Below are 24,197 nucleotides of genomic sequence, written 5' to 3'. Positions count from 1 at the left end.
GATTATTACTCTAATCGAAATACGGTCTTCGAGTTTTGTCACCATTTTGAGACAAATTATATATATTCATAAGAAATCTACCAGTATTGATAACAGCTATTGATGAAAAACTAGTTTTTATGCTTATTCCGAAAGAAATTTTTCTCAGGCCTACACTGATGTGATGAACAAAAGTATTCGACATAAGGTAGTTTGTCGCATTTATTTAAATATACAGTAAATCGAAATAGTTTGTGGTTTTTACAAAAAAAAATGTAAATAATTGAAATGTTCTTTATCTAAGGGCATCAAATTTCCTAAACTCAACTCTTCTCCCATAATAAGGAGAAAATATGATAAAACAACGAAATTTCGACTTTCTTCCTTACTTTATGATCCCACATCGATTCTTCGGCGCAAAGAGCCGTGGTAAAAGAGCGTCTTTACTGGATCCCAATCAAGATTCTCGTCGACAGTTCGGATTTCGGCGGCTAGGTTTCGCCGCCACGAATTTCTTGGTCTGCCTCTCCTTCGATGTCCTTCTCTAGATTCCATGTTTTTGACCTAGGAGCGCGTAGGATTTTGGAATAGAATATTATTTTTAAAAATCATGAAAGAATATTTTTAAAAATCATGAAATTCGTAGTGAATTTCGAAAAGAGCGAATGCGCCAAATGTAAACAAACCGAGTTATCAGTAGGCTGGAAAAGTACGTTCTAAGACCAACATTTTGTATGTACATACAAAGGTATCTGAAGGATATTTGTTTTTCGAGAAATAAAGAAAACAAAATAATATTCTTGCTGGGGGCTCATGGAGCTATCAAACTTTGAACGCGTTTTTCTCGGATCAGTGATGTTGGCGCATTCGTCGTATTAGAAACGCTATTCTACAAATTCAATGAATTTGAATTGCTCAAAAATTCTAAATTCATAGAATGTGGTCCAGTGTTTGCCGAAATATGGAACCCCAAATTTAGGAATCTTTCCGTTTGAATTTATACGTGTTTAATGAGTTAAGTTATTCTATTGATCGTAACAAATAAAATCTCTAACTTTTTTATACTTTTAGCTCAACAGCCTGTTGATATTAACATGCCTTTGCCTATTATTCAACTACTTAAAAAATTACATAAAAGAAACGCTGGACTAATAATAATGGTCGGAACACATGTATTTATCTACCTTTCATGAGGAAGGGTTGAGTCTGGGTTTACCTTTTTCGATTTATATATTTGATGTATGCTCGCTCCGATGGTGGACCAAAGATGAGACGATCATAAGCATAGCGGCAGCGCACTGATGTCGCAAAGCCATGAATATTTTAATGGCCAAGGAATATCGGTAATAAATTCTTCGTTTAATTTTCACTCTGCCCGGCACACTGACTGACCGGTGCCGGCCGTGAGGAAAGGAGCGCTTGGTGGCAGGAACAAGTAGGTACACACTTGTATATTTATTTGCCGGTACTGGTGCAAGTGCTCGGTCGGCCAACGCGCTACGCCATCCAGCGAGATGATATGGTCGAGCTACTTTAGGGAATGGTTGGGTTGGTTGAGGCAGCTCCTTGATGGTGAATGTCTTTGAAGGCTGTGTCAAGCTGAGAGAGAAAAAAAAAAATGCAATAACGAGTCCCCGGAGACTTTTCCGCCAACGACGATCGTAAAGTGGACCAGACTCCGGTGATTGGGAAACTAGTTTCGGCCAGCTAAAACATAAAATATTTAGATTTGCATCAACCACACTGCAATGGGTGAGTACCGTTAATGAAGAGATTCGGTTTATGTTCTGAAAAAGCAGCCAATTGTTGGTGAATTTGGTACCCACTTAGTTAAAACACGGTTCTACTTTTTAAGGTTCGTATCTCATAAAGTTCTTATCTGACCTTTTTTTTCTTCATAATTTATGAAAAAGCTTATTTGCATTTGCGTAATAAAGCATTTTTGAACCAGTGATGGAAAGGATAAGGATTTGTAATGCTTATCATTAAATCAGTAGAAACAATGTTAAAGAAACAAAAGTAACACTTTTTTTAAAGGTTACTTATTGATTTTAATTTTTATTGGTTCAAGAATTTGAATCAATGAATGATACCCGAAGAATAATAGCAATAAGCAAATTTCGATGTTCTGAAAACATCGGACATGTTTTCTTTCAAATTGAGGAAGCACCGAAAGAAGGAAAAGGTACTGAATGTGTGTATTTTCATTGTTAAAGATAAGCGATTATGATGTGGGCCTACATAAATGGGCTTCTCAAAAAGTACATACAGTGTTCACCTTGATATACCTGCACGGCACCCCTGTTTACGGTACCTACTGTTTGTTTCGCTCATAATAATAACCCTAATCTATGGCAAACTGATAACACAGGTTAAAATCTGACTTCAGGTTGGTAGAATAACTGGGACCCATCCGATCAACTCTATGCGCAACGCATAGATATCTATACATTTGTACATTAGGATTATGTGAACTTCCGCTCTGAAATGAATAATTTCTGGTACTCCGATCTTTACTGTATTTTTTTCAAAGAGGATGTTATTGTTGAGAATTCGAAGGTTTTTCATTAAAATAAGCACATATTTATTTATGCAACAATTGGAAAAAGAAAATTTTTGAGCACGAGTTGTACATTCATCCAACGAGGTTTGCCGAGTTGGATAGCTCAACAGGTAATGAAAAATTGAGGTTTGCAATGAATTGCGTAGACATCTTTTGTACTTCAACAGCTTTTTTATATAAAAACAAATTGGATCAACCAAAACTAGCAACATTCTTTGGAATCTCGACTAACAGATTGATCCAAAAACTTAAAAGAATGGCTCAAAACACCTTTCTTAGTGCCCCATATATTTTTTAGTTAGTTGAAAATGTATTCAATGATGCTCGTTACTAAAACTCGTTGCAGGGATTTCTTCAACGACGTCAAGGTTTTCACAATGTCACAAAGTTTGGCACGTATACCTACTCCAATTCGAACATGAATGATCGTAAGCATGCTTTTTCGTCTATATGTTCTAAGCAGCACAGGCAACCACTCCGAAAGGCTAGCATTGGAAGTTTTGTGAACAGTTTTAAACCGATAATTTAATCATCACTTTTAGTTAGGGTTTAGATCTATTTGAGAACAGCAAGGCAGGGTACATAAGCTAGATATGTATAACTAAAAGTAACGTTTTGTTTTTTGTCCAATATCAAAACAGCGTCAAAGTGTTTTTTTTGTAGGACAAGTCTTTAGAAAATTCAGTGTTTAAAAAAAGTTGTAATAATAATTTAAGCAAAAAGTTATCAAAAATTGGGATTTTTCAAAACGAGTTGTAAATTTATCCCACGAGGGTTGCCAAGTTGGATAATTACGTCGAGTGTTGAAAAAATCGAGTTTTGCAACATGTTGCATACACATTTTTATACAATTTCGAAAAATTCTCTTTAAAATCCATTAAAAATCCATTAATTAACCTACAAGAAGAAGGGTTTTGTTGGGATGAACCTTCCAATAGGATGAAAATTTCAACCTTTGACCTAAAAGAGGCGCATTTTAACAAATAACTGTATGTGGACGACCATGTCATTCAATGAGGTACAAAGAAAGGTGACGAACAGACACGCACACTATTCCAGAACTCGTTAGTCAAAAATTAAAAAGGTAAACAAATATCCTAGGCGAGAATCGTAAACAGCAGTTGGCAATGATTTTTTTCTCTAGTGATGGTTGTTTGACGTCACGTCACGAATTGTCTTGGTTACAATGTTTACAAAAAAAAAACTTTTGCTAACACTTAGCACGGGATTTCCATCGCCACCTGAGATATGTATACAGGTTGCATGTCATTGTCCTGAAAATTTCTAATCAAGTAGGTCGTGGACTGTACATTTCCAAGGAAAAACAGTATAAAAATAATGATATATGCAGCAAGTTGCATATGCAAGTGCTACTTTTTGACACTGTTTTAACTTAGAAGGAAAAATCTACAATCTGTTTCTTCAGGATGAAAAACTTGATTATGAAGGGTATTTTGCGTGTGCAACTCGTTGCAAAACTCGATATTTCAGCACTCGACGTAATTATGCAATTTTTGCCATTTGTTGCACAAATAACTATTTTTATACTTCTGTCTGTGTCGAAAAGTAGGCTTTTTAGTAATTTGCAATTATTGTTCAATAAATATTATGAATTTCATAATTAAAACGACTTTTTGTCATATTTCTATCGCACAACGTTCTGCCGTATGTGGTTGGCGAGAATGCCGGAAAGATATTGGATAAACAAGCACAGAATTCACATTGATTCATAGTTGCAATATGTTCCAACCTCCAGATGATATCATCCGCAATCGAATTTTGGTGGTTGAGCACGATGAGTAAAAAAGAAGAGACACCCCCGATGAGGAGAGTTTCATCGTTCAAGATCGAGCTGCCAAAACGCCCAAGATAAAGTTCAACACTACCGCATACCTATGGAGCTAACAAAAGGCCGCACGGAGATGTAGCTTCACGCGCTATTTGTGGGTGCTGAAATCATCGCACCGAAATGGAGACAAAAGCGATATAATTGGGAATTGATTAGAAGTTATTTTAAATTTTAAATGAAATTCGCAGTCGGTGGTGCGCTGCTGCCGGCTGTCCGATCTTGGCTGTCGAAAACGAAATTTGATGTGTTTTTTCGGGTCTTTCGGGGTAACCCTCACTTAAGTATATTCTCACTAGGTGTATATTTCGTTTCCAGGCCATGCCACCAACAACGGTGTGCTGCAAACGACAACACGACGAGAATGAGCGTGTAAATGGTGGCTTATTCGGCTGATTTATCTGTTTTTTCGCCTTTGACGATGCCGCATCGAATGCGGTTTCGAGAGTTCATTATAAATCAGCAAAATTAGTCATTAATGCGCCATAATTGATACATCATCTTCCAGATAGCCCGCCAATGTATGTATGTTTTTTCGTTCAACTCATTTCTGATCGGATGCATGCATAATGATGAAGTGCAATCTAGGTTCAACAGACATTTCAGAGTGGAGAAGAAGAAAGAAAAATTACATTCCAAAGCATGTTCGACTGAACCTGGACTGAAGTGCTATGAGTAGAGTGCTCATTTCTAGGTAGGCAGCAAGCAACCCACTACACAACAAACAATTGCCTACATTCAAACATTCGAGCAAAAGGCGTTAACGGCTTCTACACCGATTTTATCAGCGGCTCTCGATGGCGCGCCATGTGTAGGCAATTCCCGCGTAACCAAACAGTAGGGCACTTGTGTACACAAAAAAGGCCACCGGACCAGGTCGGATCAGCGAGGTGCAAGAAAATAGATGTCTTTCTATTCTTCTGAATCAAATGCCGTTGGTGGATGCTATGGTAGAACTACTGGTTACACAATCCGATGCCAAGTTGAGGCATGAATGTAGTAGTTCGAGCAATTGCCACCATTCGAGCTCAATCTTCGGAAAAGGGTAAAAGTATTGTCCAGTTAACGATACATATTTAATCAACTTTCAATTGTTTTTGTACAGATCCTTAGAGCGATTTTCAAGAAATAAGTTTTAGAATATTTTGTGGGCTTGGAACCTTTTTTTTCCTCATTTTCCTCAAAAAACACTTACGGTATGAGTCGTTTCAATGTGATGGCATCCATCAGTACTCTTAACCCACGACTTAAAATACAGTGTCATCATAGTCGTAAGCGAAATTCACGTCTCTTAAAAATGAAATTCTTTCTGGGGTGCGTTTAATCGTGTGAGTCCCATTTAAAATGAAGAAGTTGACAGATGACATTTCTAGAATTATCATAAGCTAAAGAGCGTACATGAAATTACACTAAGGTTTTTTTTCACGCGGTATGAATTTGTATTGCGATACATTCAATAAGGTATTTCCCGACTTGTCAACCGAACAGCTGATTTCTCATGTTTACAATTTTCGGCACCTGGTGGTAGGGTAAAAATAACAACAACACTACGCATGTTCAATGGCGGGATAGTAACGAAACCAAATTGGCGGTGCAATAGTTATGCATAACCATGGTTTTGCAAAGTTCTTAACTTTTTAAACTACCTAAAATTAAATAATTGTAGACATGAAATACTTTGAAGGTAATATTGATGTTATGTAATGTTAATTTAAAAAAAAAAGTTCTTTCGAAGAAATGATTGAACAGTGCAAATCTCTCAAGTTCAAAATGGCGACCAGTAGGTGTTTACAAATATCAAAACAAAAACAAAAAGCTACCCTACCACCATCTGTCTCAGGAAATGCTCTATTCGCGATTTCGAAGCTAATTTTTGACAGATCGTGTGCGTGCAAAAAATGTAAACAAACAGGTGGAAATACTTGCTTGTAATAAATCATTATTTTCTCTTATTTGGTTAAGATTTTCAAAAAATGATGGATACAAATTTTAAGTAGAAGGTTCAGAGATTATTTTGAGCTATTGAAAAAAATGTGTAAGTGCCGTGATGCATCGCAAATCGACATCTAAACAGGTCAATTTTTTACTACTCCAAAAACCCTTCTGAGTATTTCAAATATTTTTGAATGAAAACTTAAGCCAAATTCACATTTTCAATTGCAGTTTGTTAAAAGAGAAGTCAATTAACATTCTATCAAAATTAGGAAAGGACCCAATAATTAGTAAGCTAGAATTTTTAATTCGAAAAAACATAATTTTTTGCTATTTTCTATAAGGTTTCCTTCTGCAGCTGCATACAATTAGGCGCAATAATTTTAAAGCTGGAAGGCGGATTTGGATGTTTGATGGTGATTGAAATGAAAAAAAAAATCCTTGAATAACTACACAATTTAAGTTTACTTTGATGCTATTCAATTGACATCGTTCAGTGGTTATATCACGTTTTGTACTTTTATCGGACCTTATGATCTGGTTTTTTTGGGAAATTTTATTGAAAATTAAATTTATAGAACCACTAGCCGTACAAAATTTCAAAGTAAAATTTAACATTTTATACTGTCTTAGGCTGAAACTATTTAAATTTTGGATCTAACGTTTTTATTAAATGTAACAACTAAACCAAATCCAATAATTATAGTTTAAAGTAAAAACGAAAAAATCTTTCATGCATACAGACCAGCGAGAAGCGCATAAAGTTTAATATAAAGATATAATAGATAGATAGATAGATAGAAAATTGGAAAAAATTAAAAAGTTGAGAAAATGGACGAAATGATTGATTTACATGTTAGTTTTTTCTGACCGACTGGCTATTTTAAAATGGAGCTTCCAGATAGAATTGACTCTTCTACCAGGCTAATTTATTCTAATTTAATTGAAAACAAACTCCAATTTTTTAAAGGAGCGTTTTTTTCACTCCTTCATTTTGGATTTATTTAAGTTTTCATTTGGTTTTATGAAAATTTAACTCAAAGCAATGTCAAGTCGTCAAAAATTTATCGTTCACCCGGAATGCTGCTCACGCTACATCGTACTACCCCAGATGGCAGCAGCGCAGCTTCGAAACAGCGGATAGGGCATAACTTTTTTACCATTGGGTAAAAATCAACCAATTTTTGCACACTTTCTCATTGATGTGTTTTGTTTATATACTGTCAAACTCGAAGTCGTGTTTTTCGATTCAACGAAAATGGAGGTGAACCAACGCGAGTCGAGAGAACAAATCCTTTCCAAACACCTGGAATTTCCTGACCTGTCGCACCGGCAGTTTGGAAAAATTTTGATCATTCACCATTCAATCATCTCCAGAGTGTTTGAAGCGGTTCCAGGAGCGGTTGACGTTGGACCACGGCAAAGGACTGGAAGAAAACCGGGCCTGGAGAACAAACAGACGGATGGAAAGGTGAAGCGGATGATTGAAGCAAATCCCAACGTCTCAAGCCGTGATTTGGCCCAACGTCTCAAGCCCTGAGCTGGACTACATACATACAAGGTACAGAACTTCCCAAACCGCGATGAGTGACAACAATCGACGGCTAAAGCTCGGGCACGGAGGATCTACGAGAAGATGCTGACAAAATATGGCTGCTGTATGATGGACGACGAAACGTATATGAAAGCTGACAAGCAAATTCCGGGGTTGGAGTTTTCCGTCGGCAAGAGCAAGTTCGATGTGGACGACAAATTTAAGAATAAGAAAATGTCAAAGTTCGCCTCCAAATATCTCGTTTGGCCTTGCGGGAGCCTTAAGGGCACAGTAAATGGCGAGATCTACAAATTTGAGTGCCTCGTGAAGCGCCTTATGCCGTTCTTGAAGCAGCACGACGAAGCTCCGCTATTTTGGCCAGATTTTACATCATGCCGCCACTATTCTAAAAGTGGTCAGGAGTGGTATGAGGCCAATTCTGTCAATTTTGTTTTAAAGGACATGAACCCGCCAAACTGTCCGGAGCTGCAACCGATTTAGCAGTTCTGAGCAATAATTAAGCAGAAACTTCACAAGAGCAAGAAGACAGTCAAAGACGAGAAGGACATGTTAAGAAAATGGATAAACAGCTGAGAAAAAAGTACCGGAATTTTACACTCAAGGCTCCATCGATTAGCTTTTCTTTTAGTTTTTGAAGTAAATATATGTGTAAAACTTCCCTAAAATTTTTGTTTTATTCTAAACATTATAAGAAACTAGGCATGAAATTTTCGGTGCCGCAATAATTTCGTGTACGCCCTTTATGTGTGTTTTATAATCTTTCCAATGCCTACTTGTAGGTTAACAGTAAAATCCCGCATTTGAGCGACAATTACCTAATACATTTGAAAAAAATTAAACATACTGATTTATACAATAAAACCTTTTGGCGGATTTTTTTAAAAACATTTTGTTCATAAATGTTAATTTAGTAAAAGCGTAAAAGGTCGCCAACAAAACTGGTGGACGAACTCAGAAGCAAAAGTTTTGTTTATTTTTTTAGAATTTGATTACCATTCAAATCCAATTTGCGTTCCTTTCTTCGTCCTAACCCACATGACTTCATAACCGACTGGCAATTTAGAGTATCACACGATCAATCGATCACAAAAAACTATAAACATTTTCAAAAGCCCACTCTTCAGTCAAAGAGTCGGTCGTTGGCCTATCATATGCCATTGGTTGTTATACCCACTTTATATATACGTCTTTTGGTTATATGGGATCATTTCTGGATTTGCCGATATACCGAGTCCTATTCAAGTCCCCACGCACGGACCACACTGCGCACATATCAACTCGATCGCGACAAATATTATAATGAGCCGAGTCGTAACAACTTGGGACGATGACAGTGAACTTGAAGTAGATCTCAGGCGGTTTTTTTTTTCTTCAGCGTATTACCAGCTCACCGCATCAGGTGGATGTGTGTTTGACTCAATCGCCTGTTCCCAGAACCATCAATTGGTTTGGTCCCGGTGCCATCCCTATCCTACAGGGGAACAGGGATCAGGCGGAATGAAGCAACGCGAGAAAAAAAAACCCATCCTCATCGACTGAAGTATGTCCGTCGTGCAGAGTTTAGCAAATGGCATATGATTGGATGAGGTTATTCTTTTTTTTTTTGCTTGCACAGATTCGCAAAATCGACTTGTTACGTGCGCTCATCGTTTGTCAATATTAGGGATATTAGCATATTATTTCAATTATCGAGATGAAATATATACAAATTTATGAGACTATCGCGACGAAACCGATTCAACCGAGCGCTGAAGAGTCGGTTTAAAAAGGGTTTCTCGGCGGATCACAAATCGATTCCATGCAAATTATGTGAATATTGGTTTGTCAGGTTTTCGCTCCGCTTCTTATCTTATGTGTTTATCTAAATTTTAACTGAAAGGAAGCACAAGAGAAAAAATGTTTACCTTTCCTCGTACGATTAGAAAATTGGATAGAAGCCGATAGTCATGTATTTATGTCGGACTGCGATCGTCGGAGGTTAATATTTGATTATTGGTTTCGCAGATTGTTGGAACAATGATTTCATTTCTATTCATTCAACCAGATGATGATTGATAAAATCCCCTACCTATGAGCTTTTCGATAGCGCTATAACAAAACTAACTGATAGTTTTTTTACGTCTTTCTTTTCTTTTCCGCAGATTTCTTCAAACAACTGTTGATCGAATCAAAGGCAGAATTCCACACGATGTTCAAGCGCACTTATGGCACAATTTACGAACAGAATGCCTACGTTTTCGCAGATCTGTTCGCCGAATTGGAACGGTACTATGCCAATGGAAAGGTAGATCTTGGCGAGGCCATGGACTCGTTCTTCAACGTGCTGTATCAAAAAATGTTCACCGTACTCAACTCCCAATACTCGTTCAACAATAAGTAAGTCTGAAGGCTCATGGACATTTAGTGGTATGAATAAGGTTTAGCAATTGCTTCGGTAGCTTTTACTTTGCTCGAAATCAAGCAAAGCAAAAGCCCAAAGCATTTGCTTAGTTTGGTATGAATAAACGTTTGCTTAGCAGATGTGTACTAAAGTCTTAGAACATAGCTTTTGCTTCGAAAAAAAGAGCTATCCAACCAGCAGAATCTGAAATTTTCTAAAGTAAAATGAAAGAAGACGATCAAAAAATTGAAAAGTACGGCTAAAATAGCCATGAAATCAACGGTGCGGGTGGTGGGTGTAAGAACGATCGGAAAAATTTAAGTCAATACATGCTCGCATGTTGATGTTTAAAGAAAATTGAATATTGTCAAACAAAAATTGGCCTAGCTTTTTAACATTTATCATAAGCTCTCCCACACGTTTTCAGATCGGGATAATCCGATATATAAAAAAATAGGCAATAGGCGCGCACCTTAACTTAGATGTTTTTTTTAATCTTTGAATTATAAAAAAAATCATATAAATTTGGGAGATCTGAATTATGTTTAAAATTATTACAACTTTCTTCCAACTTCAAGCCGATTGGGACTTCTTCCACTGTAGCCGGATTTTTTTTTATTTGAAATATTTACTAATTGATTTGTTTTGTTTCATCTTAGACGAATCATTTCATACAACAACAGGAATATGAAAAAAGTTGGGTTATCACTTCGACTGTTCTTTATCTATGTTGAAAATGCCTTTTTAAATTGTATTGCAGTGTAATATTGCTAATTTTATAAATTCATGACGTTGTTGAAGAATTTGTTTATTGGAAAAGTCTGCTACCAAGCATGCTTAGAAAATAAAGTAATTACTAGGAGATTTCTCGAGCGATTGCTTCAGATTTGGGCTTTATTCATACCGAACTAGCTTGTTCTAAAAGTAAAAGCTCCTGACTGAGAAAACAGCTGTCAGAAAAAACTTTATTCATACCAACCGAAGCAATTGCTTTCTGCGACTGCTCGAATGCTCGATTTAGTTTAGCAAAAGCAATTGCTAGGGGTTTTTCATACCACCTATTATCAAAAAAATGATTTAATTCATGGTTATCTCTTTTTTTTTGTTTAGATACCTCGGCTGTGTCAGCGAGCATATGAAGGATCTGAAACCATTTGGAGATGTCCCCGATAAGCTCTCGGTGCAGATCAAGCGATCATTTGTCGCCACACGCACCTTCGCTCAAGCCCTAAGCTCAGCTGCTGAAGTTGCCAAAAATATGATCAATGTAAGTCTAGGAATTGTATATACCAATTTTTATGTTTAATCCTCATTCGTTAAGTTTTTTTTATCTGTTGAGCTTCTAGGAGTGTCAATTTGATACTCTTGGCTAAACCGCTATATCTCCCTCTATAGATTTTTATAAACTTGCTGACTAATGAAAATTCTGAAAGTAAGGCCTCGTTTTCACAAAATTTCTTTTTGATGCATGCATAAATGAAATGTTGCACACATTATAACAGTCGAAAAATCGAGCAGTTGGAGCTTTTGTCTCTCTTTGTTTCCCTAGCCTAAATTCACCTATGGTGGAAAGAGCATGCGGATTTCAGCGGCTAGACTTCGCCGCCACGAGCTTTTGGGCCTGCCTCTTCTTCGATGCCCATCCCGAATTTCGATTTCTAGCGCCTTTTGATGACACCGGCGATGAAGTTCAACGTTTGAGATCCAGTTGCCAGGCCACCAAGCGCGGATGATGTTCCGCAGGCAGCGATTCACAAAAACATGCAGTTTTCGCGTCGTCACCGCATAGGTGCACCAAGTTTCACATCCGTACAGCAATACGGATTTGACGTTTGATTTGAAGATTCGGATCTTAGTTCGTAGAGAGATCTGGCGTGAGCGCCAGATGTTTCGAAGACTCGCAAACGCAAATCGGGCTTTTCTGATCCGGGTTTCGATGTCCTTCTTGGTACCATCGTAATCTGGCTACCAAGATACTGGAAGCACTCCACTGTCTCAACCTGTTGTCCAGCTACCACGAAATTGGAACGATTTTCTGTGTTGATCTCCATCGACTTGGTCTTTCCGACATTGATTTTGAGACCTGCTGCCTTGGAGCTTTCGGTGAGGTCGTCGAGTTTGCTCTGCATGTCTTGTTGTGTTTGGGCGAGCAAAACAATATCGTCTGCCAGGTTAAGGTCGTTCAGTTGCTCAATTGCTGAAGGATTCCACGGCAATCCTCGGTTTGGTCTACAGTCAATCGATCCATTCAAGATCTCATCCATTACGATGAGAAAAAGCAGCGGTGACAAAATACATCCTTGTCTCACTCCAGCAGTTACCGGGATTGGTTCGGACAAGACACCGTCGTGCAAGACTTTGCACGAAAATGCCTCGTACTGTGCTTCGATAAGATGGACTAGTTTCTCTGGGACCCCTCGTCGTCTAAAAGCAGCCCAGATGTTTTATTATAATTATTATTATTAAGTTTTATTCATCGATTCATCAGTCCTCGAAGGAGCATTAAAGTTGATCATTCCTAGCAAGTTTGGCGACTGAATTTCTCCATTCAGTATTTTTGCGATGAATGATGCCTGTTGAGTTTTTCGGCGGCGTTCTAATGTTTCTAATCCCAGAAGCTGGCACCGGTCGGAATATGCGGGAAGGTTTTCAGGATTACGCCAGGGTAGATGTCGTAGAGCGAATCTAACAAAACGCTTTTGTACACGCTCGATTCGCAAAATCCAACATAACTGATAGGGAGCCCAAACAATTGCAGCATGTTCTGTAACTGACCGGACAAGTGCGCAGTAGAGTGACTTCAAGCACAATGGGTCTCTGAACTCTCGTGCTACTTTGGAGATGAAGCCAAGCTGACGATTCGCCTTTCTATATAACTGAAGTTCGTTGACTATCGAACGTAAGCTGAGCATCGAGGATAACTCCAAGGTCGTCAACTTCAAATACCCTGTTAAGGCGCTGGTTATCGATGTTATAATCATATAAAATTGGCGTTTTCTTTCTATGAAATGTTATAACGGAGCACTTGGAGACGCTGACTGATAGCTTATTAAGGTGTGCACAATCGACAGTGGATTCAACTGGAACGAATAGTTTCAGATCATCAGCATATCCTATTTTGGTTCCAATTTCCAAGCTAAGGATCAAGTCGTTGAAAAACAGAACAAAGAGTAAAGGTCCCAAATTGCTACCTTGCGGCACGCCAGGCCCAGAAACTCGTGGCGGCGAAGCCTAGCCGCTGAAATCCGAACTGTCGACGAGAATCTTGACTGGGACCAGGTGAAGACGCTGGCTCCGGACAGTGGAGGTCTTTTACCACGGCCCTATGCACCGGAGGATCGGCGCGGGATCATTAAGTAAGGCACGCCAGATCGGTTAGTAAATGGAAATGATATGCTATCATCAAATTTAATCCTAATACACCGCTCAGTGAGGAATGATTTCAACCAAGAGATCATGTTGTCATGAATACCGAGCTTAGCTAGCTTAGCGAGTAAGATTCCGTGATCAATCGTATCGAATGCCGCTTTGATATCGGTGTATATAGCATCGACCTGTTTTTTCTTTCCATTTGGTTCAGACAAAACGAAGTGTAGTCTAAACGATGGGTACTCATCGATCTGCCAGGCATAAACCCATGCTGTTCAGCGGTAATATAATGTGAGGAAGCGCGTAAGAGGGCTTTTCGTGGTTCAGTCGGTCAAATGCTTTTTCGAAATCAACGAACACCAGCAGAAGAGAGTCCTGGAATTCGTTGATTTGTTCCAAAATTATTCGTAGCGTTGTGATGTGGTCCACACATGATCGTCCGGATCGGAATCCAGCTTGTAACTTTTCCGAGTTACAAATAGCATTGGCCAACAGAACCCGCAGCTCGAGGCGCCCACAGTAAGTCGCATTAATGGCGTCAACTCGGAAGCGCCCTCGCTGGCTGAAATAGAAGCGACAATCAAGGACATGAAATCCAACAAAGCACCTGGGATCGATTGCATCCCTGCTGAAATGCTGAAAGCCGACCCTGCCCTGTCAGCACAAATGTTGCACCGTCTTTTCGCTGACATCTGGGATACTGCAACATTCCCGGCCGTCTGGATGCAGGGTATCCTCGTAAAGGTCCCGAAGAAAGGAGACCTGACAGAGTGCGGTAACTGGCGAGGCATAACGTTGATCTGTACAACCCTCAAAGTACTCTGCAAAGTGATCCTGAACAGGATCCAGGAGAAAATCGACGCTACACTTCAACTGTTATACAGACATCAAAAGTCTACATCTAGGGCCTTTTTCTATTGATGAGTGCAACAATTGTACTTAAATTATGATTTTAAAAATCATCGAATATAGTGTTTTAAAACTTCTATTAGTATAAAAACAAGTTCATTTCATTTTTAAGAAAATATTCTGATATTTTGAAACTCTAAACTATCTTTAAAATTGTGTATATTACGTAAAAAATTTTAAAGATGAACGCATCAATACGTATAAATGAATAATGATTTTTGTGAAAACGCGGCCTAAGCCACACTTTAATTTATCACTTTCGTAATTATTTATGTCTTAATTTATGTCTTTCGTAATTACTAGGTACTTTTTGGAAACAAAAAATGAAGTGTGTGGGTGTTTCGCATTTTTCAATTCACGAATTCAGGTTTTCACTAATATGAATGTCTTTTTTTCTTTTATCAAAAAGGTACGACTAACAGCCGAATGCACTGCGCCGCTAACCAAGATGAGTACCTGTAACACCTGTGCTGGGTTTTTGCAAAAACCATGCTCGTCTTACTGCGTGAATGTGATGCGTGGATGTTTGCAAAACTATCTGGAACTGGACGCTGAATGGGATTCATTCGTTGCAACCATGGAGCGAGTTTCCGATCGGCTTCTGGGCCCATTCAACATTGTGATGGTAGTTGAACCGATCAATATTAAAATCTCCGAAGCAATTATGAATTTTCAGGTTGGTGTATTTTCTTTTCATATTTTGGAATGTTATTTAATTTTTGCTTGGTTATTTATCAGGAAACTGGCCAGGATATTTCAAATCGTGTTTTCCAAGGTTGCGGTAAACCCGCCCTCGGACGCCGAAGACGAGCAATCAATACCAATCCATTCGTGGAACCAAAATTGCTCAGAAACCATGGACTCTCGAACGACGATTCCAAAGCTCACGATTACGATAGTGATATATTTATTTTGGAAGATGAAAGTACTGTGGACGAACGGCAAAAGCGCAATGCACAGGATTCCTCCAGCCGGGAGCTAAAGTACGAACCTGTTCAATTCTCCAATGGCGAAATCCAATTCACCAATAGCAATAACCCTCCGAGCAATCACCAACCAGGAGGGCAGGCATCCAGTGTTGTCAACAACCGAAACAATAAGCGGAAAAACAATCGCAAATCGAACGAAGAAGAAGAGAACACTCGAGAACCTATCGACAAACTAATAAAGGATATCCGCCAACGGGTGAAGGATTCGAAGAAATTCTGGTCGAATTTGCCGTACATTCTATGTAACAATGAAGATGTTGCGGCGCCTCCCAGTAGTGATGGCAATTGTTGGAATGGAGTGACCGTTGATCGGTAAGCGTAATATTTAGGATTTTGTTTTTAGGTAAATGTCTTACTATTATTTTTCCTCTGTCTCTAGATACCTCCATAATGTGGCAACTGAGGCTGAAAAAAATCCAGAATTCCCAAATCGCTCGTCCAGCAGTCGACAAAGTGTAATAGTCCAGCAGCAATTGTACACGTTGAGGACCGCCATTAGTCAGTTGCGTAATGCCTACAATGGTCACGATGTAGAATGGACTGATCAAGGTATGCATTCAGGAAAACCTTTTTTTCATTTTATTTTCTGAGTAAGCTAAAATTTAATTTCAAATTCGATTCACAGAAGACAACTATTATGGTAGCGGATCCGGTGGCGGCAGTGGTATTGATGATGAAGACGATACGGGATCCGGATTAGGTCCATGGGAAATTGATGAACGCAGACCAGGCCTGCCAGAAATATCTACCGGAATTTCTTCTGGTGGTACTGGCAAAGATGGCAGCGGAAGAAGTGATATAGTCAACGAAGTCGACTACACTAGCCTTCGAGATCTTCCCAAAGGTGATAACAGTGGTAGTGGAGGAACTACCAGTACAGCAGGTTCCAGTTCACGATTCGTGATTTCGACTCAGTTGATGTTTATAAGCCAAGTGGTGTTACAGTTACTGCTTCCTTTAGCAGCAGCGAGGTTCCGCGGTTTGCTAGCCGTTGTACTGTGATTTCTCTGAATACCAATTGTATAAATTGTATTATGTTGACTGGTTTTACCTAGTACCAACTATTCAAATCGTTGAGCGAGCGGAAGTGTGGATTAACCATATAGAATGTATCTCAAGATTGAACTATCGTTTCAAGTATGAAAGTTGTGCATATATTTTAGGTAGATCTTTTTAATTTTGTAGGAATGTTACTGTATACGTTCTAATGTGATGAAAATTGTTTTTTGGCGTTATAAAGCTAAAAATGCAGTCAATAATACGTAATTTAAAAACTTTCTGATTTCAATACTGTCTAACTGTATGTGAAAGTTGTTACTTATAAAGTCAGTAGAAAATATCATTAGGAAACTCTTCGCTCGAACGTATATCTTCCTTCACTTGCTATCAATTTTGTGTTAACAAACAAGTCTAAAACGGCATTTAATGTAACAACAGTAATTAATTTTTAGTGGTATGGTAATTGCTTTCTAGTGTTTACTACTTAAGCATTGAATCGATTTGTACTGAGTACTTAATTCCTGCCTGCCTCATATTATAAACCGATTATTTAGTGGCAAATATCAACTTAATATTAATTTTTGTACCTTATTCTGCCTGCCAATTAGTAACAAATGATTATTTAAATGTTCAACTAAAATGCCATTATGCAACCATTCCTTCCACTCTTTCGCTTTTACGTTTCAGTTTTCAACAAAGGAAGTATGGATCAAATTCGATTTCATTAATCATATTTTTAGGCCCCAATGAAACTCTAGTCAAATTAAATAGTAAAATTCTGCTTCCTTTGTATTCTGAAATAATCAGAAAGCAGCATCAGTATTCGCTTAAATGTTTCCATTTCCTCACTTCCGTGATTGCACTAATCAGACACTAGTAACGTCCCACGTACAGTTAACACATTTGTAAATATATTTGTTTTTTTTTTAACAACATAGATAGTATAACAAAATGAATCAAGTGAGAATTATGAAAGCGTGTAAATTGAAAGCGTTAGCTATATTTATTACTCTGTAATAATAATATATTGTATCGTGTAGAAAATATGTTTAAATAGCGCTAGATATTGTTGTAAAAAATAAAATAAACAAATAGCAACAAAGTTATAACGACACAAGCTCGTTCAGCCAACTAAATCTCTTAAACACAAATTTGGTCAGCATGTGCTGTTCAATAACGAGTATACAAACTGTTGAATACGTCTCCTTGTGACTTGGATAAAAGCGCGAATCAATCATACAGGGGTTTTTTAGAAACGTAAGAAAACATGAAATGTGTGTTTGTACCTACATACCAATCAAATGACCATTTGAGTAAAAACAGAAAGAAAGTAAAGATATGGATGGAGGCGCTTAGACCATCCTAGACTCAACTCGAAACTGACCACTTCCAGTTATTTCCGTTTTCTTCCGTTGTAGAATGGCAACATTTTGACATAACAGCAGAATTCATATCAGTGTGAAAAAGAAGATTATAGCAAAACACAGTGTCAGTAACTTGGCAATTGTTGTACCACACGCACATTTTTAGAATAATCAATCAAAAATGGTTACAAAAAAAAAAAATTGAACTGTCCCGCATTTACAATGGAGTCATCCCAACAGTGAGATACAATGGCATGGTGATACTGAGAATAGAGTGTATGAATTAATTTATATAAAAAAAATGCAACAGAGTATTGTCTATATAAAATTTATATGCCAGAAATAAAAGCCAATTTATAGTAGCACTGAATATTTTTAATATCACTACCTTTAGGGCTTTTCTCATACAATTTCTATTGTGACATAGGGGGAATTCCCTTTCCGCCTTGATCGAGAACGGTTGATTTTATTTACTCCACTCGAGACTAAAAACTTGTTATATTTTTGGTGTTGTAAAACCCGAAAGTTCGTGGCCATGAGCCCATGCAGATATGACGATCCCTGTTTATATGGACCGGAATAATCGGGACAACCGGAACAATTGGGGAGTCAATTGAAAGACATGCTGGTAAAATTGAAAGCGGATATTACGATAGCAAGAAGAAATGATACGTGTTAAAATTGCGAAATGGTGAACAAGTGACAAAATTACTACAACTGACGAAACTGATCGATGGGACTCCGATTGAAATTGGCTGTCATCCACATTTGAACACCCAAAAGTTCTCGGTCTATTTCCCTTTACTCATGCTCTGTCGAAAACGTCTTCAATATGGTCATTCCAAGGCCAAATGTACCAACAAAATAACGTGCATAAATTAATGTTCTGAACAACAAGAAAGTGAAACCTGTCGACATGATTCGTTTTGCCTAAAACTGCAACGGAAATCACTGTCCAGTGGATCGAAGCTATCGGATTTGAAAAAACGAAGTCGCCTCGCTTAAACTCGCCACGGATCAAAACATCCCACTAACCGAAGCAAGGAAAACTTTAGCATCTAGCTCTAGCTCCATCGTTTCGGACACAAGCTACGGAAGTGTAGCAAAATCGCAAGTCGCAACCACACACGACTGAAAACGAACCTTAACCGAAGTCTTCCAGCACCAACCCGAAAGTAGTTCAACCACAGTAGCATCAAACCAACTTGTATCTCAAACGAAGTCATCAGAAATCGAATCTACTAGTGTAAGAGTGAAAATATGACATCGTACAATTGAATCAAAAACAAATTATCTGGCAACCATGAACGCTCTCGTCCGTCACTCGTTTTGTAAAGCTAGACAGGATCAAACGCAAAAATATAATTCCTCTTCAAAGTAAAAAACGCGTTCAAATTTTCAGAAGTGGGATCAGTATCCATGCGCGACGCAGTCATCCATACGGGAACAACGTCGGCGACGGAAACGGCAACGAAATCGGAATCTGTTTAGCAACGAATACGGAAACGAGCAACGAAAACGAATCCGACAAAACGGGCTGTCCGAGAATTGCGCAGTTGGAGGCCATCTTTGATTATCGACGTGAAAATTTATGAGCCGAATCAAACGACGACGGCTTGCGGTGGACGAAAGGGAAGAGGAAGAAAATCTGCAACGGTTGAACAGAGTGACGCCTAACATGAACCGTGAGTTCCAGTCTGCAATGCGGCCACTTCATCCCGAAGAGATAAAACCTCTCATCGCTGAGTTCAGTGGTGAGTGTTCGGTCGGGCCATGGCTGCGGAAAATTCAACATTATCAGCGGCTTTATTGTTGGAGTGACAGTGCTACGTTGTTGTATGCTGCAACACGGTTAACCGGTTCGGCGAAATTGTGGTACAGTTCGGTGGAAGAGCAGATCGATTCATTTCAAGAATTTAGAGTACGAATTCTTGCAATTTTTCCGAACTTTTGTGATGATGTGGATGTTCATCGAGAGCTAATGGGAGTGATTAAATTTAATCAAGAAAGTTACGAAAACTATGTTTTTCGCGTGCAAAATATTGCCAGCAAAGGCGAAATTTCACAAACATCGGTTATCAAGTACATTCTAAGTGGATTGTCTCGCGATAAATTGTATGAGCAAGTGGTTTCGGGTCAGTATAAAACAGTTTTCGATCTACTTAAACGGCTCAAGTGGTGCGAATCAAACATTAAATTGAAGAAAGCAACTTTCGCGCCTGGAAATTCGGGAAGTGTATCGAGATCGAATACAGGAAAAGTCTTGCCACCGCCGGCTAGAGTGGCATCTGCAATCGTTTGCTTTAACTGCAGCGCACCAGGACATAGGTCGATTGATTGTCCTCGCCCACAGCGCCGTGAACGTTGCACTGTGTGCATGAAGGTTGGTTATACTGCAAGCGTGTGCAACAATCCTGGAATTCCGAAGGCCAAGCCAATGGTTGCGATGGTGAATACGGTAAAGCCCACGATGCCGGAAGGGGGAGCAGAATCCGACCAATTGGAAATCGAAACCGACGAAGAGGGGATGCTGGACTGCGAAGCTGTTCTGGGTCGTCGACTGAGGAACATGAAGCTGTTGGTCGATTCTGGAAGCGCGAATGAATAACCCGTAGGCATAACATCATTGCCGTTAAATATATATTCAAATCGCTATTATAAAAATTGTAACGAGCGTAGGGATTAGGACGACGAGGCGTTCAGCAGGACGGCCGAGCTGTAAGAGTGAAAATATGACATCGTACAATTGAATCAAAAACAAATTATCTGGCAACCATGAACGCTCTCGTCCGTCACTCGTTTTGTAAAGCTAGACAGGATCAAACGCAAAAATATAATTCCTCTTCAAAGTAAAAAACGCGTTCACTAGTACCAACCGAGAAACCAACTGAAAATGTTCTAACGGAGTCTCTACCGAAGAAAAGGAATGATCCAGTGGATACGAAAAGTAATCAGAGTAGGAATAAAAAGACACCCATCCCATTTATGCTAGTCAGCCATTGTCAAATTTCGGCGTAGACATTGTACCTACAAAACTTTTTATTGGTTTGTGATACAATATTTTCGTTTTAAAAAAGTCAATCAATGTGTTATTATCAGCTCTGCCTTATTGGAAATTCATAATAAAATAATATTTATTGTTAGCAATTAGCATATTTTCTACTACATTTGAGGAATTAAAACACAACACTGGTACCAGTGATAGTTTGTCAAAGGATGAAGTTTTGAATTAATTCCTCATCTCAATGACTGTTGCTATGCCCTGATCGGGCCTGTTCTGAACCTCTTGCCATTCCTCTGGATGGGCTTTTTTGCGATGTTTATATAGGTTGGATATATAACCAAAGGTTTTGAAGCAGAATCCACATTGATACAGACTGGTCCGAGTGTGCGTAGTCATGTGCTCGGTCATGGTAAGACGCATTGAGAATCCCTTGCCACAGACTTCACACTTAAACGGCCGTGAATCGATGGTGGCCGAGCAGGTATTGGTCCTGTGGCGAACCATGTGGAATTTAGTACGGAACTGTTTGCCACACATATTGCAATTCACTGGCCCATCATCCGAGTGTATCACCTTCATGTGCTTGATAAGGCTGGCACCACGGCGCATTTCCTTGTTGCAAATTGTACAGCGAACTGGTTTGCGGAGCTCTTCATCATGTTCACTTTTGTGCGAATCGAGACCGCTTCTTGTTTTAAACATTTTAGGACACTGTTCGCACATAAACATCTCTTCACTATGAGCTGTTCTTTTGTGAGCTCCCAGTGCTTTTTTGCTGAAACTTTGAGGAAAAGTTTAGTAATCCAGTTTAATACATGTATCGAACAAGGCTGATCAGAATTACCGCGATCAAAATTTTCCATCCGAGTTTAATGTTGGTATATTTTTTTTTTAATGACGTATTAATTCAATGCTGTTTTTGAATAATAAAAACTGAAATTAATTTATTCAAATTATCACGATTAAGTATCCTAATTGATTTCGGTAATTCTGATATGATGCCTACATTTGAAACGTACGGTTTATTGCAAATATCGCACACTTCATCTTTGATAGCATGCACTCGTTCAATATGATTTTTGAGATTGGATTCACAACGAAACATTTTGCCGCAGTGTTCGCAACCAAATGTCTTTTCATCTGATTTCTCAACGTTATTACCATGCACTTTAAATTTATGCCTTTCAAGAAATTGATTAACCTCTCCACATATATCACACCTGGAAAATAAAATCTTTTAGAATTCGATACGCACTTTAAAGATTTCTAAATTTTACTTATATTTATCCGGATTCTCGTGCACATCAATGTGAACAATTAGTTGCTGACGGCAAACATTTTTCTTCGAACACAAAGGACACTTCAAATACGGTGTTTTGTTGTGTTCTTTAGTCATGTGGCACTTAAGATCCCAAAAGTTTTCATAAGTGATTTCATCATTACCGCAAAGGTCGCAGAAAATTTTCTTATAAAAGGCAATCAGCTCTTCGTCACGACCCTTTTCTCTCTTAAATACGATTTTCCGACCGTGTAATCGTTCGTGCTTATCTCGCTTTTTCTCTATATCAAATCTTCTTGGACACTGACTACAACCGAACGGTTTTTCGCGATCTGTTTCAATCTGATGAGCTCGCATATGCTTTCTTAAGGATATCTTTTGATCTGTAACTTTCCCACAAATGTTGCACCTGTAATTCATCAAGATTATTATAAAATAGATGTCCTTCGATTTGAAGTACTCACTTATTTTTCTCGGGATCTTCATGAGTTTCCATATGATTGATAAATCCACCAGGGGTATAGCATTTCCGATCGCATTTAGCACATTTCAGATAAGCTGGCTCTTTGTGCAGTTCTTTATAATGTAAATTGGCATGGTGGAACCTATCAAACTCTACTCGTTCCGGACACAGATAACAAACGAATTCTGTGATGTGAGCAAACAGCCGTTCGTCTCTCGAGCGTCTTCCAGTACTTTTTCTTGGAGTAACTTCGTCATCAGAATCATCATCCTCTGAATCCGATTTAATTTTTCTCTTTCTGTATTTTCGTTTTTTTACAATAGATGTTTCTGAATCTTCAGGATATGGCTTTACAGCGTTTTTCGGTGGCCTACCGCGACGTTTGGGAACTTTCTGCGTTTCAATGATAGGTTCTGTTTTGTCCGGCTTTATCACGTAATCATCATCATCATCATCATCATAATCATTTTCGAAATCGCTTCCACCTCCATCGTCTTGGAAGTTAGGGCCACCGGAATCATACCCGTCGGGTTCGGATGCGGAACCTGATTGCTCTTTTTTATATATATCCGAAGTTGTGCTTTTCAATCTTGTTCCCGAAGAAGTAGATGGTTCTGATTTATATTCCGGTGCGGACTCTGCTGGTTCCGGTTTGCTGGAACTTATGTCGAAGGCTTCATAATCATCCGGAGGTTCGGTTTTAACCTCATCGATTGGGTGAAATTCAAAATCTAAAATATGAGGATTTTTTTTTGTTTAGATTATAGTCGTTTTACCATCTTTATTTATGGTATTCGCGACTTTATCAACGTTACAGTTGGCGGATCGTTATTGAAAAACTTATTCGGTACAACTGTGTTCGATGTTTACTCTTGGGCTCGAACTCGCGGACATCGGCTCAGGAGACAACAGACTTGCCAACTGAGCTATATCACAAGCCTTTTATATTAAGATGTTAAACGTATATAGTGATCAATATTTCCATTTGCTTTGTTTATAATATTTGCATTCTTAAAGTATGTTTTTTAAAGCTGTGTACATGTAATTACGTAGAAATTGGATGCAGTTAGAATTTGAGTTTATCAAAAGTATTAAACTTACAACAGTAACTGAATATTATACTCGACCAGATTTCCTTTTAAATTGTATAGTGGCTATTAACGATTGCACGAAGAATATACTTAATAATTATAATAAAACCAGTGCAATATACCAAAGAAGCAATCGTTACTCAATAAAATTACAATATAGACCAATGTGCGAGCAAACCAAAGAATGGAATCTTTGGTATCATAAAATCTTGATTGTGTTAGTGAATCAAATAGCGAAGTTTAAGGAAGCAGCACAGGTTTCGTTTTCAAATACACTGAGGTTTTTTTTTACGCGGTTTTTTTTACACGGTTTTTTTTACGCGGCTTTTTTTACGCGGATTTTCGAATTAACGCGGTTTTTTTTACGCGGATTTTCGAATTAACGCGGTTTTTTTTTACGCGGATTTTCGAATTAACGCGGTTTTTCAGAGAAAATATTCTAAGACTTTTTCAAAGGAAAACACTTAGAATCATT

At 38.4% G+C, this 24,197-nt stretch overlaps 3 protein-coding genes across 3 annotated transcripts; 2 read left to right on the top strand and 1 right to left on the bottom strand.

Moving 5' to 3' along the window:
- The first annotated feature begins 10,001 nt into the window (after window positions 1–10,001).
- LOC129760598 (glypican-6) lies at window positions 10,002–18,247 on the top strand. Its single transcript, XM_055758258.1, has 6 exons — window positions 10,002–10,251; window positions 11,366–11,522; window positions 14,943–15,209; window positions 15,272–15,834; window positions 15,902–16,071; window positions 16,148–18,247. The coding sequence occupies exons 1-6, from the start codon at window positions 10,064–10,066 to the stop codon at window positions 16,522–16,524; spliced, it is 1,722 nt and encodes a 573-aa protein (XP_055614233.1). The 5' UTR covers window positions 10,002–10,063; the 3' UTR covers window positions 16,525–18,247.
- Window positions 18,248–19,227: 980 nt separating this feature from the next.
- On the top strand, window positions 19,228–20,704 carry LOC129760599 (uncharacterized). The gene has a single exon (XM_055758259.1). It carries the CDS (start codon window positions 19,477–19,479, stop codon window positions 20,491–20,493), a length of 1,017 nt encoding a protein of 338 aa, XP_055614234.1. The 5' UTR covers window positions 19,228–19,476; the 3' UTR covers window positions 20,494–20,704.
- A 262-nt stretch (window positions 20,705–20,966) lies between these two features.
- Window positions 20,967–23,386, bottom strand: LOC129760597 (zinc finger protein ZFP2-like; the record flags this gene model as incomplete). The annotated part of the gene is made up of 4 exons (XM_055758257.1): window positions 20,967–21,670; window positions 21,909–22,109; window positions 22,167–22,577; window positions 22,633–23,386. Coding segments are annotated over 4 exons (1,922 nt in total), but the record flags the coding sequence as incomplete, so codon positions are not given.
- Between the last annotated feature and the right edge of the window lie 811 nt (window positions 23,387–24,197).

Source organism: Uranotaenia lowii, unplaced genomic scaffold, assembly GCF_029784155.1.
Source record: "Uranotaenia lowii strain MFRU-FL unplaced genomic scaffold, ASM2978415v1 HiC_scaffold_675, whole genome shotgun sequence".
NCBI classification, from domain to species: Eukaryota; Metazoa; Arthropoda; class Insecta; order Diptera; family Culicidae; genus Uranotaenia; species Uranotaenia lowii.
This window is presented reverse-complemented; position numbering and strand designations above follow the sequence as displayed.